We start from the raw sequence: 20,309 nt of genomic DNA, 5'->3' as shown, positions 1-20,309 counted from the left end.
GGATACTGCAAGTTTCAGGTTCAAGATAGCAGCATGTTGGTGGGAATGCCGACTGGTTCAGCCCTTCTGGAAAACAATTTGGACGACTCTCAAAAAATTAGATATTGAATTCCCATTTGACCCAGCAATACCACTGCTGGGAATATATCCCAGAGAGGCAAAAAAGTACAATCGAAACAACATCTGCACATGTATGTTCATCGCAGCACTGTTTACAATAGCCAGAATCTGGAAAAAACCCGAATGCCCCAGAACGGATGACTGGTTGAGGAAACTTTGGTACATCTATACAATGGAATACTATGCAGCTGTTAGAAAAAAGGAGGTCAAGAATTTTGTAGTCAAGTGGATGGGCATGAAAAGTTTCATGCTGAGTGAAATGAATCAGAAAGAGAGAGACAGACATAGAAAGATTGCACTCATCTATGGTATATAGAATAACAGAGTGGGAGACTAACACCCAAGAACTGTAGAAATAAGTACCAGGAGGTTGACTCCATGGCTTCGAGGCTGGCCTCACGTTCCGGGGAAAGGTCAACTCAGAGAAGCGATCACCAACTACATTGTAGTCGAAGGCCATGTGGGGGAAGGGAGTTGCGGGCTGAATGAGGGCTAGAGACTGAGCACAGCGGCCACTCAACACCTTTATTGCAAACCACAACAGCTAATTAGAGAGAGAAAACAGAAGGGAATGCCTTGCCACAGTGGCAGGGTGGGGTGGGGGGGAGATGGGATTGGGGAGGGTGGGAGGGACACTGGGTTTACGGGTGGTGGAGAATGGGCACTGGTGAAGGGATGGGTTCCCAAACTTTGTATGAGGGAAGCATAAGCACAAAAGTGTATAAATCTGTAACTGTACCCTCACGGTGATTCTCTAATTAAAAATAAATAAATTTAAAAAAAAAAAGATAGCAGCATGAGCACATATGCTGCCTGAGCCCATGTGTTGCTTGCTCCTACGTGGCCGAGCACGTGTGACCTGCATCTCCCCTCTTGAGATGTGTACTTTCATGCATGTCCAGTGCTAGGATGTGTGTAGGGGCTCTCTCCACCCTTGGAGAAGCCCGAATTCTCTCTTCAGCGCGTTACTCTTACTATTCTCTCTTCCACTTATCCCTTCCTCCTTCCCTCAAAAAGCTTCTAAATAAAATCTGTATACTTAAAAAAAAAAAAAAAGATAGCAGCATGAGTGTCCAGATTTACTCACTCCCCCTCTTCAGTCTCTTTCCTGCTGAACTGACAGTGGTAGACTTTTGTACTGAGTTCAAAAATCGCGCATGGCGAGAATACAGACATGGAGAAGCTGGGGTCCACACCCCCTGGTTATTTGTGTTCTATAAAGGTGAGGGGCGGGGCCGGGGGCGGGGCAGAAGAGCAGGAAGAAGCTGTAAAGCAAAGTGCAGAGGAGCCTGGGTGAGAAGGACCCTCTGAACTGCAGATTGAAAGACTACAGCAGGACAAACTGTAGCAGGACAGACAAGCGTTTACTGGAGGACTCCTCATGGGTATTTTGCAGAGCTGCGTGACTGAAGGAGATACTTAGACCATTGAGAAAGAGAAGGAATTGGGGTAGGTCTGACAGCAGCGGTGAAGGACAGTGAGCGTTAGGCGGTGATGACGTGGATTGTAGATTGTGTTACAGGGGGGAGGAAGGGAGCATGGTCTGGAAGCCCAAAGGAAGTGCAAGGACTTACTTTCCACCCGGAAAATTGTGTAGGAAATTAACAGGTCTCACACAAGTTTTGGCGAGAGGCAGCACGTTCAAAAGAAACCTAGATTTTTTTTGGTGAAGCTCCTGAGTGACCTTGAGGCTCTAGAGCGTTTGGGCAGAGATGGATTTTGAAGTCCAAGCAAAGGAAACAGTGGAGATGGATGGCAGCCATTGAAATCTAAGAGAAAGGATAAGTAATAGGTTTATGGAAATCAGACTATGGAAGTTAGAAGTGGACTAAAAGCTGCAATTCTAGGTGACAGACTTTTTTTTTGAGAAAATGTGTGTATTTTATTTTATTAAAAAATTTTTTTTAATGAATCACCGTGAGATACAGATTTATGAACTTTTGCGATTACGTTTCAATCATACAATGATCCCTCCACCAGTGCCCATTCTCCACCATCAATGCTCCCAGTATCCTGCCCCCGACCTCCATCCCACCCAGCCTTCCTGCGTCTGTGGCAGGCACATTTCCTTTTACTCCCTCTCTCCTTTTGGGTGTTATGGTTTGCAATACGGGTACTAAGTGGACATCATGTTCGGTCCATAATCTACTTTCAGCACGCATCTCCCATCCTGAGCAAGCCCTCCAAGCATCACTTACTTGGTGGTCCCTTCTCTATCTCAGCTGCCTTTTCCCCCCAGCTTGGGAGGCCAGATTCCAAGCCAAGTAGTGATGCTCCTGGCCCTTATCTCTACTATTGTTGGGTGTTAGTCTCCCATTCTGTGACTTTATATCCCACCAATGAGTGCCGTCATTCTATGTCTGTGGGTGACAGATTTTTAAAGTGACTGGCGTAAACAGAGGTGAAAGACATGGGATTATTTCTCAAGAAAACAGAGCAGTCAATGTTGGAAAGACTGGATGTCAAAATGAGGTGGTGACTGGCTCGCCTGGGTCTTATGCCAGAGTCGAGGGGAGACTCAGAATCCCACTCTTCCTTGTGACTCCTTCTCAACATCTGTTTATTTATCTGGAGGCGTGGGTATTTGAGGTCATACGTGCTCCGGGGCCAGATAAGGTGCTGGGAATGGAACCAGGACTTGGCTGGATGCAAAGCAAATGCCTTCCTTGCTGTACTCCCTTGAACCCCCTTGAATTTTATGAAGGTGTTTAAGGTAAGTTGCTAAGTCTTACTCTGGGCACAGCTCACCCACCCTTACTCTCTCAGTGACACATAGCACTGTAGACTGTAGCACTGTCGTCCTGTTGTTCATTGATTTGCTCGAGCAGGCACCAATAATGTCTCCATTGTGAGGCTTGTTACTGTTTTTGGCATATCGAATACACCACGGGTAGCTTGTCAGGCTCTGCTGTTCGGGAAGGATACTCTTGGTAGCTTGCTGGGCTCTCCGAGAGGAACAGAGGAATCAAACCCTGGTTGGCCGTGTACAAGGCAAACGCCCTACCAGGGACTGGAGCGATAGCACAGCGAGTAGGGCATTTGCTTTGCGCGCAGTCGACCCAGGTTCAATTCCTCCATCCCTGTCAAAGAGTCCAAGAGTATCCCACCCGCACGGTGACAGAGCCTGACAAGCTACAAGAAGCAGGATTTGATATGCAAAAAAAAAAAAAACCAATTACAAGTCTCACAATAGACACGTTATTTGTGCCTGCTCCAGCAAATCAATGAACAAGACAGTGGTATGACAGTGCTACAGTGCTACATTTCTTATCAATTGATAGATGTTACAAAGGATGTAAAGAAGTTACTGGTTTGTCTTTCAAGCCATTTGCCTCAGGTATTGGGACTCCCCATGAGCCTAAGCTTCAGGGCAGAATTTTATGGTCCTGGGAATTCCTGAAATGTTAAGACAGGTCTTTGGGGATAAAGTATGTATTAGGTGGATGCAGGAGAAAAGAAGCATGTGGCAAGAGAAAACTGTGACTTCCTCACTGGCAAGGGGAAACTGAGGCTGCCTTCTTTATGCCACATGCTGAGAGATCTTCCTGTATCTCTCTCTCCTTCTAACTTCACTCATCATGTTACTTTCCAAAGTGTGGATTTTAATTTCAAAGATGAGCAAGATGCGTAAAAAAAAGTTTGGATCAGAATCTCTTTGTGGGGGAATGATTGAGTTTCTTTCTTCCTTCCTACCTTCCTTTCTCTCTCTCTTTCTCTCTTTCTTTCTTTCTTTCTTTCTTTCTTTCTTTCTTTCTTTCTTTCTTTCTTTCTTTCTTTCTTTCTTTCTTTCTTTCTTTCTTTCTTTCTTTCTTTCTTTCTTTCTTTCTTTCTTTCGATTTAAAATTAGTTTGCTGAGAGGTGGAAGGGGAGGGAAGAAAACAAGTCTTTGGAGAAGAGGCTGGACACTGGTGACAGGCTTGGAGTTGGAAATCAAACACCTTAAACTCTTATTAATAACAGCTTTGTAAATCACAGTGAATACTGTAAGAATATACTAATAAACAGCTTTTTTAAAATAGAAAATTTTTATAAATTTACTTTGTATATTATTTCAATGTGATTCCTGTACCCCACTCCCAAATTCTTTTACTCTACTGGAGTAGAATTACAATCTGTAGCCTTCATTATCATTGAAACAGAAATTAGAAGCAGGATCTCAAAGGGACCATTGAGGGGCGGGCAAAAATGAACCGGTCATAAATCACAAAGGTGTAAGAATAGGACATGTGAGGCTGATCCAGTTGCTAGAACAGGAGCAGCATCACAAAAACGAGTAGTAAAGGTCTGGAACTTAAATCACATTACTTATTCATTGCACCAATGACTGTATCTGCTAGCAACATTGTGTCTGGTAGGGGTGCTGGTTAGCATATCAAGGCCCCAGAGGAACTGCATTGCAGGCTCGGGGCTGCCCCCCTTTTAGCAATGCCAGGTCAAATCTGCATAGGTAAATAAAGTGGGGGTTCTCAGTTTTATCTCTCTAATTGCTAATCTGTTTCTTGGTCAGTTTTCTGTAGCACAACTAAATTGCTGTCCCTAGCAAGAGCAAGAATTCAAATGTTTGTCCTATTCTTGTCCTACCCAGGAACTGTGAAAGTCATCTCTTTGTGTGTCCAACTGAGGGGCTTGCAAAAATTACACGCAGCCAATTATTTCATGTTGACATGACCAGTCTCAAGAGAGCAGACAAACAAACAGAAGAGGCATCTTTTTATAACAGTAATAATAATAGTTATTAATACTTATCAATAATTTAATAATAAAATATTAGTAACAATAATGGTTATTATTATTATCTTATTGAAACACCGCGAGAGCAGTTACAAAGTTTTTGGTTTAAGTCTCCGTCACACAATGATGAAACATCCGACCCTTCACCAGTGCACATTTTCCACCACCCAAAACCCCAGTATCCCCCCATCCCACACCCTCCCTCTACCTGTGTGGCAGACGATTTCCACCTTACTCTCTCTCTACTTTGATTACATTCAATAACAAGAGACATCTTTTATTTTCTTTTCAATTAAGTTTTTAATTGAGGTAACATTGTTTTACAAGAACACACATTGACAAGAATGCGCATGGTTTTACCACTCGCTCATGTCCATGACAAAGTGCCAATATCTCTCCACCACTCACCCTAGGACCTGCCCTGTCCACTAGGGGCCTCCCACAGAGCTTGGTCACCTCAGTTCTGTGATCACAGTCTGGACTCTTGTTTTCATAGGATACTATCTCCTTCCTTGCTTCATTTACCACATCTGAGTGAGATCTTATTTGTCTTTCTCCTTCGGATCCTTCTGACTTATTTCACCTAGCATGGGCCCCTCCAGTTTTTCCCATGTTATAGCCAAGCGCATATTTTTATCTTTTCTAGGAGCTGATTAGTATTTCTTTGTGTGTTTAAACAACACCTGAACAAAAGTAGGTATGCACATATCTTTTTTAAATGAGTGGTTTTGTGTTCTTTGGATAGTTATCCATGAGTAGTATTGTGGGATCATATGGTAGCCCCATTTTTAATTTTTTGAGAAATTTCTCTGCTGTTTTCCATAGAAGCTAGATGTATTTACATTATCACTTACCAATAGTTAATGACACTGATTGTTTTAGTTGCTTTGATACAGACTAGTCTTATAAGTGAGAGGTGAGAGCTCCTTGTTATTTTGATAAGCTGCTCCCTGGTTATCAGTGATGAGTATTTGGCATATGTCTGTTGCTACCGGTGTATTTTCCTTGGTAAAACCTTGTTCTTCTCCTACTTCCCTGTCTTCCTTTTGACATTATTTTACATTTCTGTGAATTCTTGACTGGCAAATATGAGCTCTTGGTCAGTTCTTGTATATTAATCCTTGTTCAGATACATAAAATTTACATATTTTAAAAAACTTCATTTCAGAATTCTTTCTTAATCCATTCCCACAAGTCTATCAAAAAATATGTATGAAGTATATCGCTTCATAGTTATAGCTTGCAATTTTTCAGTTATTTGTATTTTTCAGCAATATTTTATTATTTTATTTTAGTTTTAGTTATTGGGCCATATGCAGCTGTCCCCCCAAACCAGCTCCTGTGCTCAGGAGTCACTTGTGGCAGTGCTCAGGAAGCCCACAATCTGCAGGCCAGGGATCAAGCCCGGGCTGACGGCATGCAAGGCAAGTACCTTACCTGCTGTGCTACCTCTCTTGGCCTAGTTTGAAAATAGCGGATGGGATGAAGATAAACCAGGGGATGCTGCCAACCACAATTTTAGTTATAAATTTATTGTGTCTGTGAAATACCCGAAAAAGCACGAACAGTAAGAGTTGCTATAGCATACATTCTTCATCAAGCTGCTTTCAGGTTTTTTCAAGCTGGTTGAAAAAATATGTATCAGTCATAACTCCTTATTTAGGCTACTGCTTTCACTTCTCTCTTCACCTCTGTTTTCTAGCCACTATTTTTTTAAAGAGTTTTAATAGTTAAGCAACAACTTTTTCCTTTTACTTCATGCTGTCTATGACGCTCACCTTAAATTTATATGAATCATATAGTTTACTTTTAGCCACAAATGTAGAGGCAGCCTCTAACAATGAGTGGTCACTTACTTTTCATCAATTTGTTTTATTACTCTGTATCTAGAAGTAGTTCGGTTTTCTGAAGGATTCAGAATTGCTCATACACTAACATCCTACCGAATTACGAAAATGGGGCTGGAAGAGAGAGATGGAGGTTCATTTCCTCCCTTACATATTCGTCTCCTGGTCTGCTTTGAGGGCAGGAAGCAAATGTCCATCCTTTTCTAAGGAATCCAAGTTTGCTTCATTTATGACTTTCTTCCCATTTTCTAATCCCTTGGCCCCTTCTCCTTTATATTTTTTCTTCATGGCAGAAATGAATAGAAAATAGAAAATAAGTGCTAAGAATTTTAAGATCGCAGTCAATCCCAGGAAGGAATATCTGTGAAGAGAGAAGATAGTTAAGTTTCACTTCAAATTATGTGGAAGAATTGAAAACTTGGTTTCCAGGAGGTGACCTTGAAAGAAAAAGAATACATTTAAAATTATAACTACACATAAAAAATATTAAATCAGCAATTCTAGACATTCTTTTCTGTCACTGTCACTCTCATCCCGTTGCTCATCGATTTGCTTGAGCGGGCACCAGTAACATCTCCATTGTGAGACTTGTTATTGTTTTTGACATATCGAATACACCACGGGTAGCTTGCCAGGCTCTGCCATGCGGGTAAGATACTCTCAGTAGCTTGCGTGGCTCTCTGAGAGGGGTGGAAGATTCGAATCCAGGTCAGCCACATGCAAGGCAAATGCCCTATCCAATGTGCTATCGCTCCAGCCCGAGAAATGAGTATCTAATACTTTTACTGTACATATATGTACAGTTATCAGCAACACTGTGTTATTGTACATTGTGTTATCAGCAAAATCCCAATGTTTTTCTTATTTTCTACTTAACTAAGTAGAAAATTAAGTAGAAAATAAGTAGACATTCTTTTATTTTATTTTTATTATTTTAAATTAAATTACCATGTGGAAAGTTACAAAGCTTTCAGGCTTAAGTCTCAGTTATACAATGCTCGAACACCCATCCCTTCACCAGTGCACATATTCCACCACCAAGAATCACAGTATACCTCCCCCCACCTCCACCCCCTCAGCCCCCCACCCCGCCTGTGTAGCTGATAAATTTCACTTTACTTTCTCTTTACTTTGATTACATTCAGTATTTCAACAAAAAACTCACTATTATTTTTTGGAGTTTCCCCCCATAAAGTTGGACCTGCTGAAAAGGAAGCATTTGATAATTTGTTTTCCATTGCTGAGAATGAAGAGATATAAGATATCATTGCAAGTTTGTACCTCTATGCTACTTTATATTCCACATATAAGTGCAATCTTTCTATGTCTGTCTCTTTCTTTCTGACTCATTTCACTAAACATGATACTTTCCATGTTGATCCACTTATATGCAAATTTCATGACTTCATCTTTTCTAACAGCTGCATAGTATTCCACTGTGTAGATGTACCAAAGTTTCTTTAGCCAGTCATCTGTTTTTGGGCACTCCGGTTTTTACCAGATTGTGGCTATTGTAAACAGTGCTGCAATGAATATAGAAATGCAAATGTCATTTCTACTATACCTTTTTGCCTCTCCAGGACATATTCCCAGGAGTGGTATTGCTGGGTCAAATGGGAGCTCAATTTCTAATTTTTTGAGTATCATCCATGTTGTTTTCCAAAAGGGCTGAACCAGTCGGCATTCCCACCAGCAGTGAAGAAGAGTCCCTTTCCCCCACATCCGTGCCAACACCGGTTGCTTTCATTTTTTTGGACGTGGGCCAGTCTCTGTGGTGTGAGATGGTATCTCATTGATGTTTCGATCTGCATCTCCCTGATGATTAGTGATGTCAAGCATTTTCTCATATGCCTCTCAGCCATTCGGATTTCTTCTTTGGGAAAGTTTCTGTTCATTTCATCATTTTTTGATCGGGTCAGCAGTTTTCTTCTTGTGGAGTTCAACCAGTACCTTGTCTATCCTTGATATCAACCCCTTATCTCATGGGTATTGGGTAAATATCCTTTCCCATTCTGTAGGCTGTCTTTGTACTTTGGTCCCTGTATCTCTGAGGTGCAGAAGCTTCTTAGTTTAAGGTAGTCCCATTTATTTATCTCTGTTTTCACTTGCTTGGCCAGTGGGGTGTCATCTTTGAAGATACCGTTGGCTACAATGCTGTGGACGGTTTTGCTGACCTTGTCTTCAATGTACCTTAAGGATTCTGGTCTGATGTTGAGGTCTTTAATCCATTTTGATCTGACTTTTGTACATGGTGATAGGTGGAGATCTGAGTCCATTTTTTTGCATATAGCTTAGACATTCTTTTCATGGTTTAAAATGTGCTTTAAAAAGTTTTTTCTTTACTAGGATTATTTGATCAAAGAATTAAGAATCAACCCAGGGGGTGCCCCCAAATTAAGTAAAGATTATTTGGAGTACTGCAGTTTGTAAAACACAGATAAATAGGATTAGATAGTAAAGGGCATGAAATAATGAGATGAGCCAATGGAATCCATATAGATTGAACTAGGAGCCAAAGCTTAGCTTCAAGGCAAATGCAGTCTGCTAGGCCTTGCAGTAAGGGCTTTGGACAGTTATCACATAAAACTCTATAGATTACACATTCTAGTCCTGTGATTCTTAACTTTGGCTGCATATTAGGATCACAAGAGGGAAAATTTAAATGTATATACTGAGGCCAAGACAGTCTCTGGCCCGCACGCCTGGCTGTCTTCCCCGGGGCCCCTCGGAGGGGATGGGCTCCAGCTTCCCTCCCCACCCCAAGCAGAGCTCCAGACAGCCGAAGACCACTGGAACCTAGCTACAGCCATGCTGGAGGCCCCTCTCTACACGTTCGGACAGGCCTCATGCATGAGGGTACCGGCAGAGGACCCCAGGTGTGTGTAATCCCATCAATGGCCAACATCCAGAGACTTAAAAGCAAGCTCCCAGAAGATATCTTATAACCTACTTCTCCCTCTGGGAGAAACTGGCAAGCTTCTGAGAGTTTCCTGCCCACATGGGACAGCCTTGCAAGATTCCCATGGGGTATTCATATGCAAAATCCAGTAACAAGCTGCATCTCATCCCCCTAATCCTGAAAGAGCCGCCAGTGCGACATCATTGGGAGGGTTGAGTCGAGAGAGACTTCTAAGATCTAGGGAAAGGACGAATGGAGAAGTTACTGAGCCCACTTGAGAAATCGATGATTAACGGGATTTTGTGATCTTGGTCGTGATCGTGATATACTGAGGCCATACTTCCTGACAAGTGAAAAATCCCTAGGGTGGGGATGTTTTTACCCAGAAAGCAGTATTTTTTTAGTTTCTGAGGTGATTTCGCTGAGTAGGGAGAATTGATGAGCCATTGTCTTCATTGGTTAGGGAGCATTAAGTGGTCTCATGACATTATCAACTAAATGAAATGAAATATATGAAATATACTTTGAACAGCAGTTAGATCTTGTTGAAGATGAACTTTGAGGTTTTTTGGTTTTCTGGGAGCCACACCTGGTGGTGCACAGGGCTTACTCCTAGTGCTCAAGGACCACTCTTGGAGGGACTCAGGGGACCGCATGGGTGCTGGGTATAGAATACAGGTCCACCACATATAATGCAAGAGCCCTGCCTTCTGTACTTCCTCTCCAGTCCCAACTTTGAGAGTTTTAATCTTAAATTTATTAAATTGGAATAAAATATTTTATTATACAAAATATGAGGAGAAGACCTATTTTAAAAACCAACAAGTCAGGGCCAGAGCAATAGGACAGCGGGGAGAGCATTTGCCTTGCACGCAGTCGACCTGGGTTTGATCCCTGGCATCCTATATGGTTGTCTGAGCACCACCGGGAGTAATTCCTGAGAGCAGAGCCAGGAGTAACCCCTGAGCATAGCTGGGTATGATCCAAAAACTTTTAAAAATTAAAATGAAAATAAAAAGTCTATTTTGCTTGATGTCTGGGTTATATCAGGCTTATATACCAATGTTGACTTTAGAAAATCTCTGTTGCTATAAGAAAAAATAATGTGAATTTCTGGTTATGTGATTTGAGAAATCTTGAGAAACTGAGCTTAGATTTAGGATTGCTGTGATGTATCTATGTCTACTCCTTGTTTAAGGTTGCTGATATTGTTTGTGCTAGATAAAAATTTACAAGCAATTATCTGGTTACCCCAAAATATCAAATAAAGAATTTCAAAACTTTTGTTGTTTATTCATTGGTAAATGCACACTTTAAAATTCTATGCTGCATAGGCCAAAGAGATATCTCAAGCAGTCGGAGCACATGCTTTACTTGCAGGAGTCCTGGGTTTGATACCGAGAAAGACATGGGGGCCTGAGCACCACTGGGAGCACTGCTGGGAGCACCACTGGGAGCATCGCTGAAAGCAACTTCATGCACCGAGCTAGACAGAAGGAGTCCTGGGAACTTTGGGCTGTGACACAAAAACTAACTAACTAACTAAATAAGTAAATAAAATACATAGTCCACTTCAATGTAGTAATGAACACAACTGGCCAAAGGAAGTTGATCAGGACCAATGTTGAGGTATAAATGTCTATAGAGTAATAGTTGTTTCTAGCTATCATGGGGAAAACGAATGCAAAGAGGTCACAGAGTCAGAACCATATGATTTGCAGATTCTTCAGTCTGCCTTTTTTTAAAATGCAACATTATGCATTTAAGACTATGCCTTATCTCTTTGTAGCTTGACAGCTCGTCTCTTTTTATTGCTGAATTGTATTTGTTGCACGAATGTGCTAGAATTCATTCATTTACCCACTGAAGGACACCTTGGTTGCTTCCATGCTTTGGTAACCATGAATAAAGCTGCTGCAAATATTCATGTGCAGATTTTCATAGGGGCATAAGTTTATAAGTTTCCAGATATTTGGGTACATACCTAGGAGCACGATTGTTTGATCACACAATAAACTTATGTTTAACTTTCTAAGAAACTATCAGGTTTTCTTCCAAAGTAGTCACACGATTTGACATTCCTACCAGCAGTGAAAGAAAAATCCTTGCTGTTAGACTTGCTAGTCCTTGTTTGTATTCAAAGAGGACTTTATACATGTAGGACATTTATTTTGTGTTATGAGTCACACATTCTTTTTTCTACTTTCCTTTTTCCTTTTAACTTTGTTAAAATGTTTCTTGGTAGAGAATTGAAAAAAAAAACAAACAAACAGGGCTGGAGATGTAGCACAGGGGTTAAAGTGCTTGGTTTGCAATTCTGCCAATGCAGATTTGATTCCCTGCATTCCATAGGGTCTCCTGAGGACCCTATGGATTTAGGCTGTGGCCTAAAACCCCACACCAATGCTCCAAAAACTATGATTTTGGGGCATTTGGGTATTAGAAACATGTTTAGAGAATTTAAAATATTCTACCACAATTTAATATTTTAATAATTTATTTTGACCACTTAATTCAATAATTTAATTTCATATTTTAAATTTATATTTATGATCAGTTTATTATTTTTTAAAGATACATGTTGTTTTTCTAGATGGCCATTCAATTATTTCCCGGTGAATGGATGAGTATAGGACATTTCTTCCCTCCCCCCCGATTATTTGTGATTGCTCATCATTGAATGATCTCTGAATTCTTCGTGAAACACAAAATTCAGAGTATTAATTCAGAGTATTAGCAAATTTATTTGGAAACAGATATGTTGTTTTTATTAATAGCTCTAGTATGGCAGAGCTTGGCAAGCTCCCCGTGGCATATTCGATATTCCAAAAACAGTAGCAGGTCTCACAATGGAGATATTACTGGTGCCCACTTGAGCAAATCGATGAGCAATGGGACGACAGTGATACAGTAATTAATAACTCTGTGGTTTTGGAAAAGTTGCTTGTTCATTTTGTGTTTACTCTATACATTTTCTATGTGGTTCATGGTTGCTTAACATAATATGAACACAAAGTTCAATAATCATGGGTATCATCATTGATATTGTAATTGTGAAAAAGAAAATTCTTCTTTGAGGAATAAGGTCAAAAGAAAGAATTATCCATGAAATATAGCTGTAACAACTTACCCATTAACTGTAGAGTTATAGATCCTGCAAGTTCCCTGCTTCCCCTGATGATTGATAGACCACTTCAAACAAGACTTATCAATCAGAATCCCATAGTATATGGGCGCTGGAATCCCTCCTGCAACATAAGTTAAAATGAAAATCTGAAGAAGAAATCTCAAGTATCTGTGATCAGCTACCAAGACATTTACAAATAGATTAGATGGTGTACAAGTGAAAACTGGTGGATGGCTCTTCCAGTGTTCTGTCCTAAACCCACCCAGGACTCACGGTCCGTAAACATCTCAAAGGCCAACTATCACAGAACAGATGTATTTATCCACCCTCACTCTGTCCACATGCATTGAAAAGAACATTATTCTTATAATAATTATTATTCTTAAGCCTGGTTACTAAAAAGAAAAATGATATCAGTAAAACATGAATGTTAGGTTGTTTCGGGTGTAATTATTTTAGGCAAGGAGGGCTGAATAGTAAAAACACAAGTGGAGTCTTATAGGGGAAGAGAAGGGCTCTCGTTCAGCTGATGCAAAAGAAGATTTTTGCAACTAGGCTATTTTTTTAAAGAAAACTCAAAGGTGAGTTTTTTCTGCACTGAGACGCCCTCTGCAGAAAGCACGGGCTTAGCTTGGCCTTAGCTTCCCTGGTTTTCTGGCTGGCCGTCCCCTCCCTCTGGGTCCACCTGCTATCGCTAGAGCTCAGGCCCCAGTGCGTTCTCTCCATTGCGCATGTGCACCTTTCCGTTCCGTTGGTAGCAGCCTAGACCTTACCGGCTAGGGATTGTACTGGCTAGTGCCCCATTAAGGGTCTGACCACAGGCGGCTTAAGTCTTCAGTGGTCTGTGCATAACCTGATTTTTATCTTGCAGAGAGTGAGGCCTGTCAGGAGGATGGACATTGCCGTGGGAGAGAGGGCTTTTGCTCTCACTGCTATTTTAATAAGCTCAGAGAGTGACTCCTAGTTCAAAGCGTGGTAATTTGGTGAAAAGTTTAGCGGCATGTTGGTGGAGATCTATATTTTGGATAACATAACTACAAGATTTGGGCTGTGGTTTCTCAACGACCTCAGCCTGACCACTCTGGTGGGCCTCTCTGGAGCGTCTTTGGGCGGAACTCCGCTCAGAGAGGAGGAAGAAAGGTCGTCCAGGCTGCCCCCTGGGAGGAAACAATCCCAAATTTCAAAGTGGAAAACATTGGCAGATGATTTGTTTTCTTTTTAGAGAGGGTGGACATCAAATCTGACGGTGCTTAGCAGGTTCTTTGTGTTCAGCAGGTGGACTTCAACTAGAATTAGCCACATTTTATTGGGGGAGGGGAGGTTGGGGATGTGGGGGAGAGATTACTCAGTTTTCTTTTATCTCTTATTAGTTCTCATTTATGACATGAATAGATATATATTTTTTACCTTCTCTATGATTTTCCTTTGTTTGTACTGTCAGTTCTGCATTGTACCTAATCTAGAAGATTCCTTAGATTTTTTTTCTCTTGGGAACAATGAGCTACATGATGTTTTGTTTTAACTAAATGGTTTAGATTAAAACACGTAGAATTGGAAGTTAATTACTTTCCTTCTTTGAGGTTTGACTTGAATACTTACATCTTTTATTTTTGGGGTCACACCTGGCGATGCTCAGGGGTTACTTCTTTCTGCTAAGGGGTTACTTCTGACTCTGTGTTCAGGAATTACTCCTAGTGGTTCTCAGGGGACCATAAGGGATGCTGGGAATCGAACCCAGGTGAGTCACATGCAAGGCAAATGCCTTCCTGTTGTCCTATCATTTTGACCCTGAATACTTACATCTTGAACTTATAATCAACATATGCAGCATACCTAGCACTCTTACAATGAGCGATTGGAAACCCACTGCCAGAGACTTCAATTCAGGCTGAACATTTCTAAAATAAGAGAAATACAAATAAATTATGATGTATCTCGAAACTACCAAACTGAGTTTAATATGAAAACATTTTTCAGTGCCGGGGCTGGAAAAATAACACAGAGGGTAGAGTGTTAGCCTTGCATGCAGCCGACCCAGGTTCAATTCCCAGCATCCCATATGGTCCCCTGAGCACCACTAGGAATAATTCCTGAGTGCAGAGCCAGGAGTAAACCCTGTGCATTGCTGGATGTGACCCAAAAAGCAAAAAATAAAAATAAAAAAGAACCCCTCAAAACATTTTTCAGTGCCACTATTCTTCATGATGGAATGAAACCCCTCAAATGGATAGTTAACATTTAGCACTGTAGCACTGTAGTCCATTGTTCTTCGATTTGCTCGAGTGGGCACCACTGATGTCTCTATTGTGAGACTTGTTGTTACTGTTTTTGGCATATCGAATATGCCACGGGTAGCTTGCTAGGCTCTGACGTGCAGGCAGGATACTCTCAGTAGCTTTCCAGGCTCTCCGAGAGGAATGGAGGAGTTGAACCCGGGTTGGCCATGTGTAAGGCAAACGGCCCTAGCCGCTGTGCTGTAGCTCCAGTCCCATTGTTTATTTAAACTTATGTTATTAGCTGTTTTAAAAGGCAGAAATTTAAATGATTAATAATCAGTTATACCTCTCGATGGGGAATCCTATGAGATAGTGGTTAAAACAAATTACAGAAGTGGATTTTATGTGGCCACCACAAGTCCTATGAGAAAATACTTTGATATACGTCTCCATTTGAGTAGATCTTTTATCACATTATTTCTGTTATATTTCTGCTATTAATAGAAAGTTGGCTGATATGATTAATAAACTATGTCATATATGGCAGGAGGACCAAGAGAGATGTCACTGATCTGTTATCCCTTGTTCTAAATACTAGTTTTCAGGTACTAAGGACATTAGAAGTCTCTCGAAGGGCCCTCTCACACCCGCATTCAGGAAACTGTTTCCACAATTTCTGTTTAGTGAACTGACGACTCTGTATCATTTTATATCCCAACACATTTTCAATTAAATGAATTTTCTGGCAGTGGTGGTTGGTGGGATAAAGTGACAGTGGTTCAAAATTCTATTTTTCTTGAAATAAGAAGTAAACTAATACAAAGCGTTTTTTTCTTGGGAGTTTGGATTGTTCCTAGTGGGTGACAGTGGTAACCCAAGCTCCAAGGAGGAGACCTCATGGTCACGGAGGTGGCTTCCTTCCAGCTTCGTCCAGAATGAGAGGAAGTTCACTGCAGCTCCACTCAACTGTCTTTTCAAATACCAGCATTCTAAATGGTGCTTTGGGGAGAAGAGAAAACTTAATCTTCTCCTGGCCGAGTTCTCTGGGACAGGGATACTAAGCGTCACTTTTCTCTGTTACTTATATTTAAAGGGAGCATTTGGTTTACATGCAAAGTCGGTAGAGGCAAAATGTCTTCCTGAAAGGGAATGTGACATCTTAGACAACTCAATGGGAGGAACCGATTTATGTGATTCCATTATGTAAAACACACAGATGTGACAACCATAAACACTCTTACAAAGTCACACTAACTACCCACGCAACTCTTAAGTGTGCTTGTCACATACGCGTATTATTCTCCTGAAAAGTGCTAATTAGTTCCTGCCTCACATCTGGTAGTGATCAGCTCTGTACTCTGAAGAGCTCTCTAGGGATGAATCTCTCCAGAGAGTTAATCCAGAGAAACTAAACGTTACTTTTATCCAGTTAACTATTGAGGAATGTTTTATCAACATTGCACTCTTCATTGGAATTGCTCCTCTGGTTCTCCACTGATTATCAAATCTCTAGATTCAGCTTGACCTAATCAAATCCTGGACCAAGACAGGACAGGTAGGGAATGCACAAACAGTTTTGAGTTCGTAGCCTCACTGATTCAATCATTTAAATGTGAATCTGAAAGATGTGCTCGACTCTGCGGTTGCTTGAGCCATTTAGAATGGATGTATCGTTGGTTCTAAGTCTGAGAGATGGTGATGCTCTGAGGTCACCAGCAGAAGTCAGACATTGAGTATTCCCGAACCCCAAGGTGCCTAGCCTTACCCCTTTCCCCCCCTGGTGTAAAAGTACCTTTAGTCACACCTAGGACTTCACTCCTTTCCAGCCAAACTCTTCCACCACGGGCCCTGTCATTCAGTGTCCGGGGCCAGCACTGGATCTTACCTGCCTTACCTGCCTTCACTTTGAATCCAGTAGTTCTCAATATGGGTGGGGGTGGGGGTAGGTGGGGCTTGGGCCCCTGTGGGCCTCTAGGATCTTTTAAGGGAGACACAGGGGGAAATCCAAAAAAGGGAAAGGTACACATCTTGAGATTAGGGAATCGGCTGGTAGAGTTGTGGGGTGGGGGGAGAAACCAAGGAACACAGGAAGGAGCCAAAGCTTGAGAAGGTCCAAGGCTGGAAAAAGGTTGAGACACTGGGTTAGACCAAGCCTGGCTCAGCCTCTCTCCCACAAGTGTCCATCCATGCAATACGCAAGGAAGCTTATTCTCCTGCATCACCTGCCTCTACTACTTCCAGACTCAAGAGACTCTTCTGGAAGCCTTCTCACTCCCCTCACAGGGTGGGCCGGTATGGCACATTATTCCATTCCCTCACCTGCTGGCCAGAGGGTCCCTAGAGTCAATCCCCGTCACCAGCGCCATCACTCTGATGGTTTAGTACTAGGCTCTCTGCCATTGCCCCCACTGAATGTTTTCCTGCTTCTTTCCCTAGTTATTTTACTATCCTTAGAGGCTCTCTCCCCAATGCTCTAAACCTCCTGGTTTCCAGGTCACTTCCTTTCCTTTCCTTTCCTTTCCTTTCCTTTCCTTTCCTTTCCTTTCCTTTCCTTTCCTTTCCTTTTCCTTTCTTCCTTCCTTTCCTTTCCTTTCCTTTCCTTTCCTTCTCACTTTCCTTTCCTTTCCTTTCCTTTCCTTTCCTTTCGCTTATCCTTTCCTTCCTTTCCTTTCCTTTTCCTTTCCTTTCTTTCCTTTCCCTTTCCTTTCCTTCCTTTCCTTTCCTTTCCAATTCCTTTCCTTCCTTTCCTTTCCTTTCCTTTCCATTCCTTTCCTTTCCTTTCCTTTCCTTTCCTTTCCTTTCCTTCTTTTTTTTTGCCACATGGCCATGTTTAGGGCTTACTTCTCCTGGCTCTTGCACTCAGGTCTCACTCCCGGTGGGGCTCAGGGAACAATATGGAATGCCAGGGCTTGAGCCTGCATTAACTGTACGCAAGGCAGACACCCTACCCACTGTAACTGCACCCAGCCTTCACCCAGTCATCTGCTTTTACACACTGCTGTGCCAAAGAGGAGATGATCCAACATGCTATGACTGGGTTGACTTTCAGTTTATCACATGAAGCCTCTACAGCCCCCAGAGCACCCCAAGTTCTGTTAATCATCCACTTCCTCAGTTTATCCCACCCATCTTGGAGAATGATACATTCCCACTGCTGGTCTCCTCCGAAGTCTCTTTCTTCCTTCTGACTCTCGCCTCTTTTATTTCACAGAGAAAGGGGTAGGCAAGAGGGAACTTCACTAGAGCAGCTACACAGTTCTTCGACCGAGGGGGAGGGAGAATCTATGTCCTTGGTGGCCTCCTCTTCAGCTTCCTTTGTAACCATCCTCCCTACTCCTGGCCACACCTCTTCCTTTGTCTCTACCTGGCAAATCTCTGCACCCAAATGTATGTCAGATTTAGTAGGAATATAACTAGGATTCACGAGGCTAAAGCTTTCCTATTTCTTTCATGGCCCTACTTCCAAGATCTTGGGCTGGAGTGATAGCACAGTACGTAGAGCGTTCGCCTTCCACGCGACCGACCGGGGTTCGATTCCTCAGCCCCTCTCAGAGAGCCTGGCAAGCTACCGAGAGTATCTTGCCCACATGGCAGAGCCTAGCAAGCTACCCGTGGCATATTTTATATGCCAAAAAGAGTAATAAGTCTCACAGTAGAGACTTTACTGGTGCCCGCTGGAGCAAATCAATGAGCAATGGGACGACAGTGATACTTCCAAGATCTTCCTATGCATTCCCCCTGGTATTCCTCTCCTGTCTTTCACCCCCAGCTGGTCCTCTGATTTTGTGCTCTCTTCTGTCAGTTCACTTGTGAAGGCTCACAGTGATCAGTCCTGACGGCCACTGCCTTGCCTCAGCGTCTGTGAGCTCTCAGGCTCAATCCTTTGCCATGCTGCCTTTCTGGAGCTCTGGGGGGCACCTCCCTCTCTTCACATTCCATCCAGCCAGGCTGTGGAGCTGAAGACAGCCCACCAGTGACAAAACTGAAGGGCGAGGGAGCTCTAGGGTCATTCTGATGAAGTGTGCTTCCTTTCTCATCGTTTGCCCAAGCTCGGAGCACTGCATCAAAACCTTCACATTAGACCTTTGCCATGCTGAACCTTACACTGCATTTTCTGGGGGAGTCGGGCCCTTCTGCAGACGAGACTGAGGGTTCAGATGTTCCTGGCAGGGCAAGGGCTAGCCTGGAGACACGTTCCTTTAAATAGCCCACACAGATTGTGAAAAGGCACTGAAACAAGGTGATGACCTCCAAGAACGTGTTGCCAGACCAGCCACCCACTGCTGTGTTGGTGGAGTCCTGACATTTCCCACCCACAGTCTGACCCAGTTTTCTGCTCATTCCTGTGCTGGGTGGTTTTTCTTCTGTCATAACTATTCTTGCAGGTGGGAGGCTTCGGGGAAGGGGAGAGGGATCCTAGAAGAGGAATCTCTTGGCTGAACCGAGTTGGTGGAGACGTTAACTACTTAGGAGGAAACAAAGTCTAAAAATGACATTTCTTTGCAAATGTACATTTAAAATGCTTATAGAAAAGTTGTAAGAATATAAAAATGGGTTCCTTCTTTGTTCCTTTTACCCAGACTTATAGGCATTGTATTGCTCCCTGGTATTGTATTGCCATTTAAAAAATTTTTTTGGGTCACACCTGGCGATGCACAGGGGTTACTCCTAGCTCTGCACTCAGGAATTACTCCTGGCGGTGCTCAGGGGACCATATGGGATGCTGGGAATCCAACCCGGGTCAGCCAAGGCAAATGCCCTACCCGCTGTGCTATCGCTCCAGCCCCTATATTGCCTTTTCTATATACTTATTCTGATTGACTTTTAGTTTTTAAAGTTCAGTGGTTCTTTTTTTTTTTTTTTTGCTTTTTGGGTCGCACCTGGTGATTCTCCTGGCTCTGCACTCAGGCATCACTCTGGCAGTGCTGGGGGACTATATGGGATGACGGGGATCAAACCCAGGTCAGCTGTGTGCAAGACAAATGCCCTATCCACTGTGCTGTCGCTTCAGCCCCAGTGGTTCTATTTTCAACACGTGCTGACTTGTTTGTTTATTCTTTGTCGCCTCCATCCTCACTCTCACTGGAGAATAATGAAAGCAAGACTGTTGCTTTGCTTCATGGCTGGTGATCACACATGCAAAGCATGTTCTCTGTCCCTATACTCCATCCCCAGTGCATGAAAAGTGTTGTTACCACTTTGGTTCTGTCCTCAGAGCCTTCCACCATGCCAGAAACACATAACAAATGCATGCTAAATTGTATCTATTTACTTTGGGATTGGGCGCCATACTTAGTGGTATTTGGGAGCTACACTGGACTTTGTGTTAGGGGTCACTGCCAGCAGTGACTGGTACTGTCACTGCTACT

At 42.5% G+C, this 20,309-nt stretch overlaps 1 protein-coding gene across 1 annotated transcript in view; it reads right to left on the bottom strand.

The window, feature by feature from the left end:
• Nucleotides 1-4,777: 4,777 nt before the first annotated feature.
• The window catches only part of LOC101538192 (solute carrier organic anion transporter family member 1B3), a 65,638-nt gene continuing 50,106 nt past the window's right edge, over nt 4,778-20,309 (bottom strand). Inside the window, exons 13-15 of the mRNA XM_004611284.2 lie at nt 14,558-14,622; nt 12,728-12,845; nt 4,778-7,059 (exon numbers count right to left, since the gene is read on the bottom strand). Of these exons, the coding sequence (XP_004611341.2) occupies nt 6,846-7,059; nt 12,728-12,845; nt 14,558-14,622 (397 nt within the window). The 3' untranslated portion in view covers nt 4,778-6,845. The remainder of the gene's footprint in view (nt 7,060-12,727; nt 12,846-14,557; nt 14,623-20,309) is intronic.

Source organism: Sorex araneus, chromosome 10 (genome assembly GCF_027595985.1).
Source record: "Sorex araneus isolate mSorAra2 chromosome 10, mSorAra2.pri, whole genome shotgun sequence".
In the NCBI taxonomy this organism is placed as follows: domain Eukaryota; kingdom Metazoa; phylum Chordata; class Mammalia; order Eulipotyphla; family Soricidae; genus Sorex; species Sorex araneus.
Note: the sequence above shows the minus strand (reverse complement) of the source record. Positions and strands in the feature narration are given on the sequence as shown.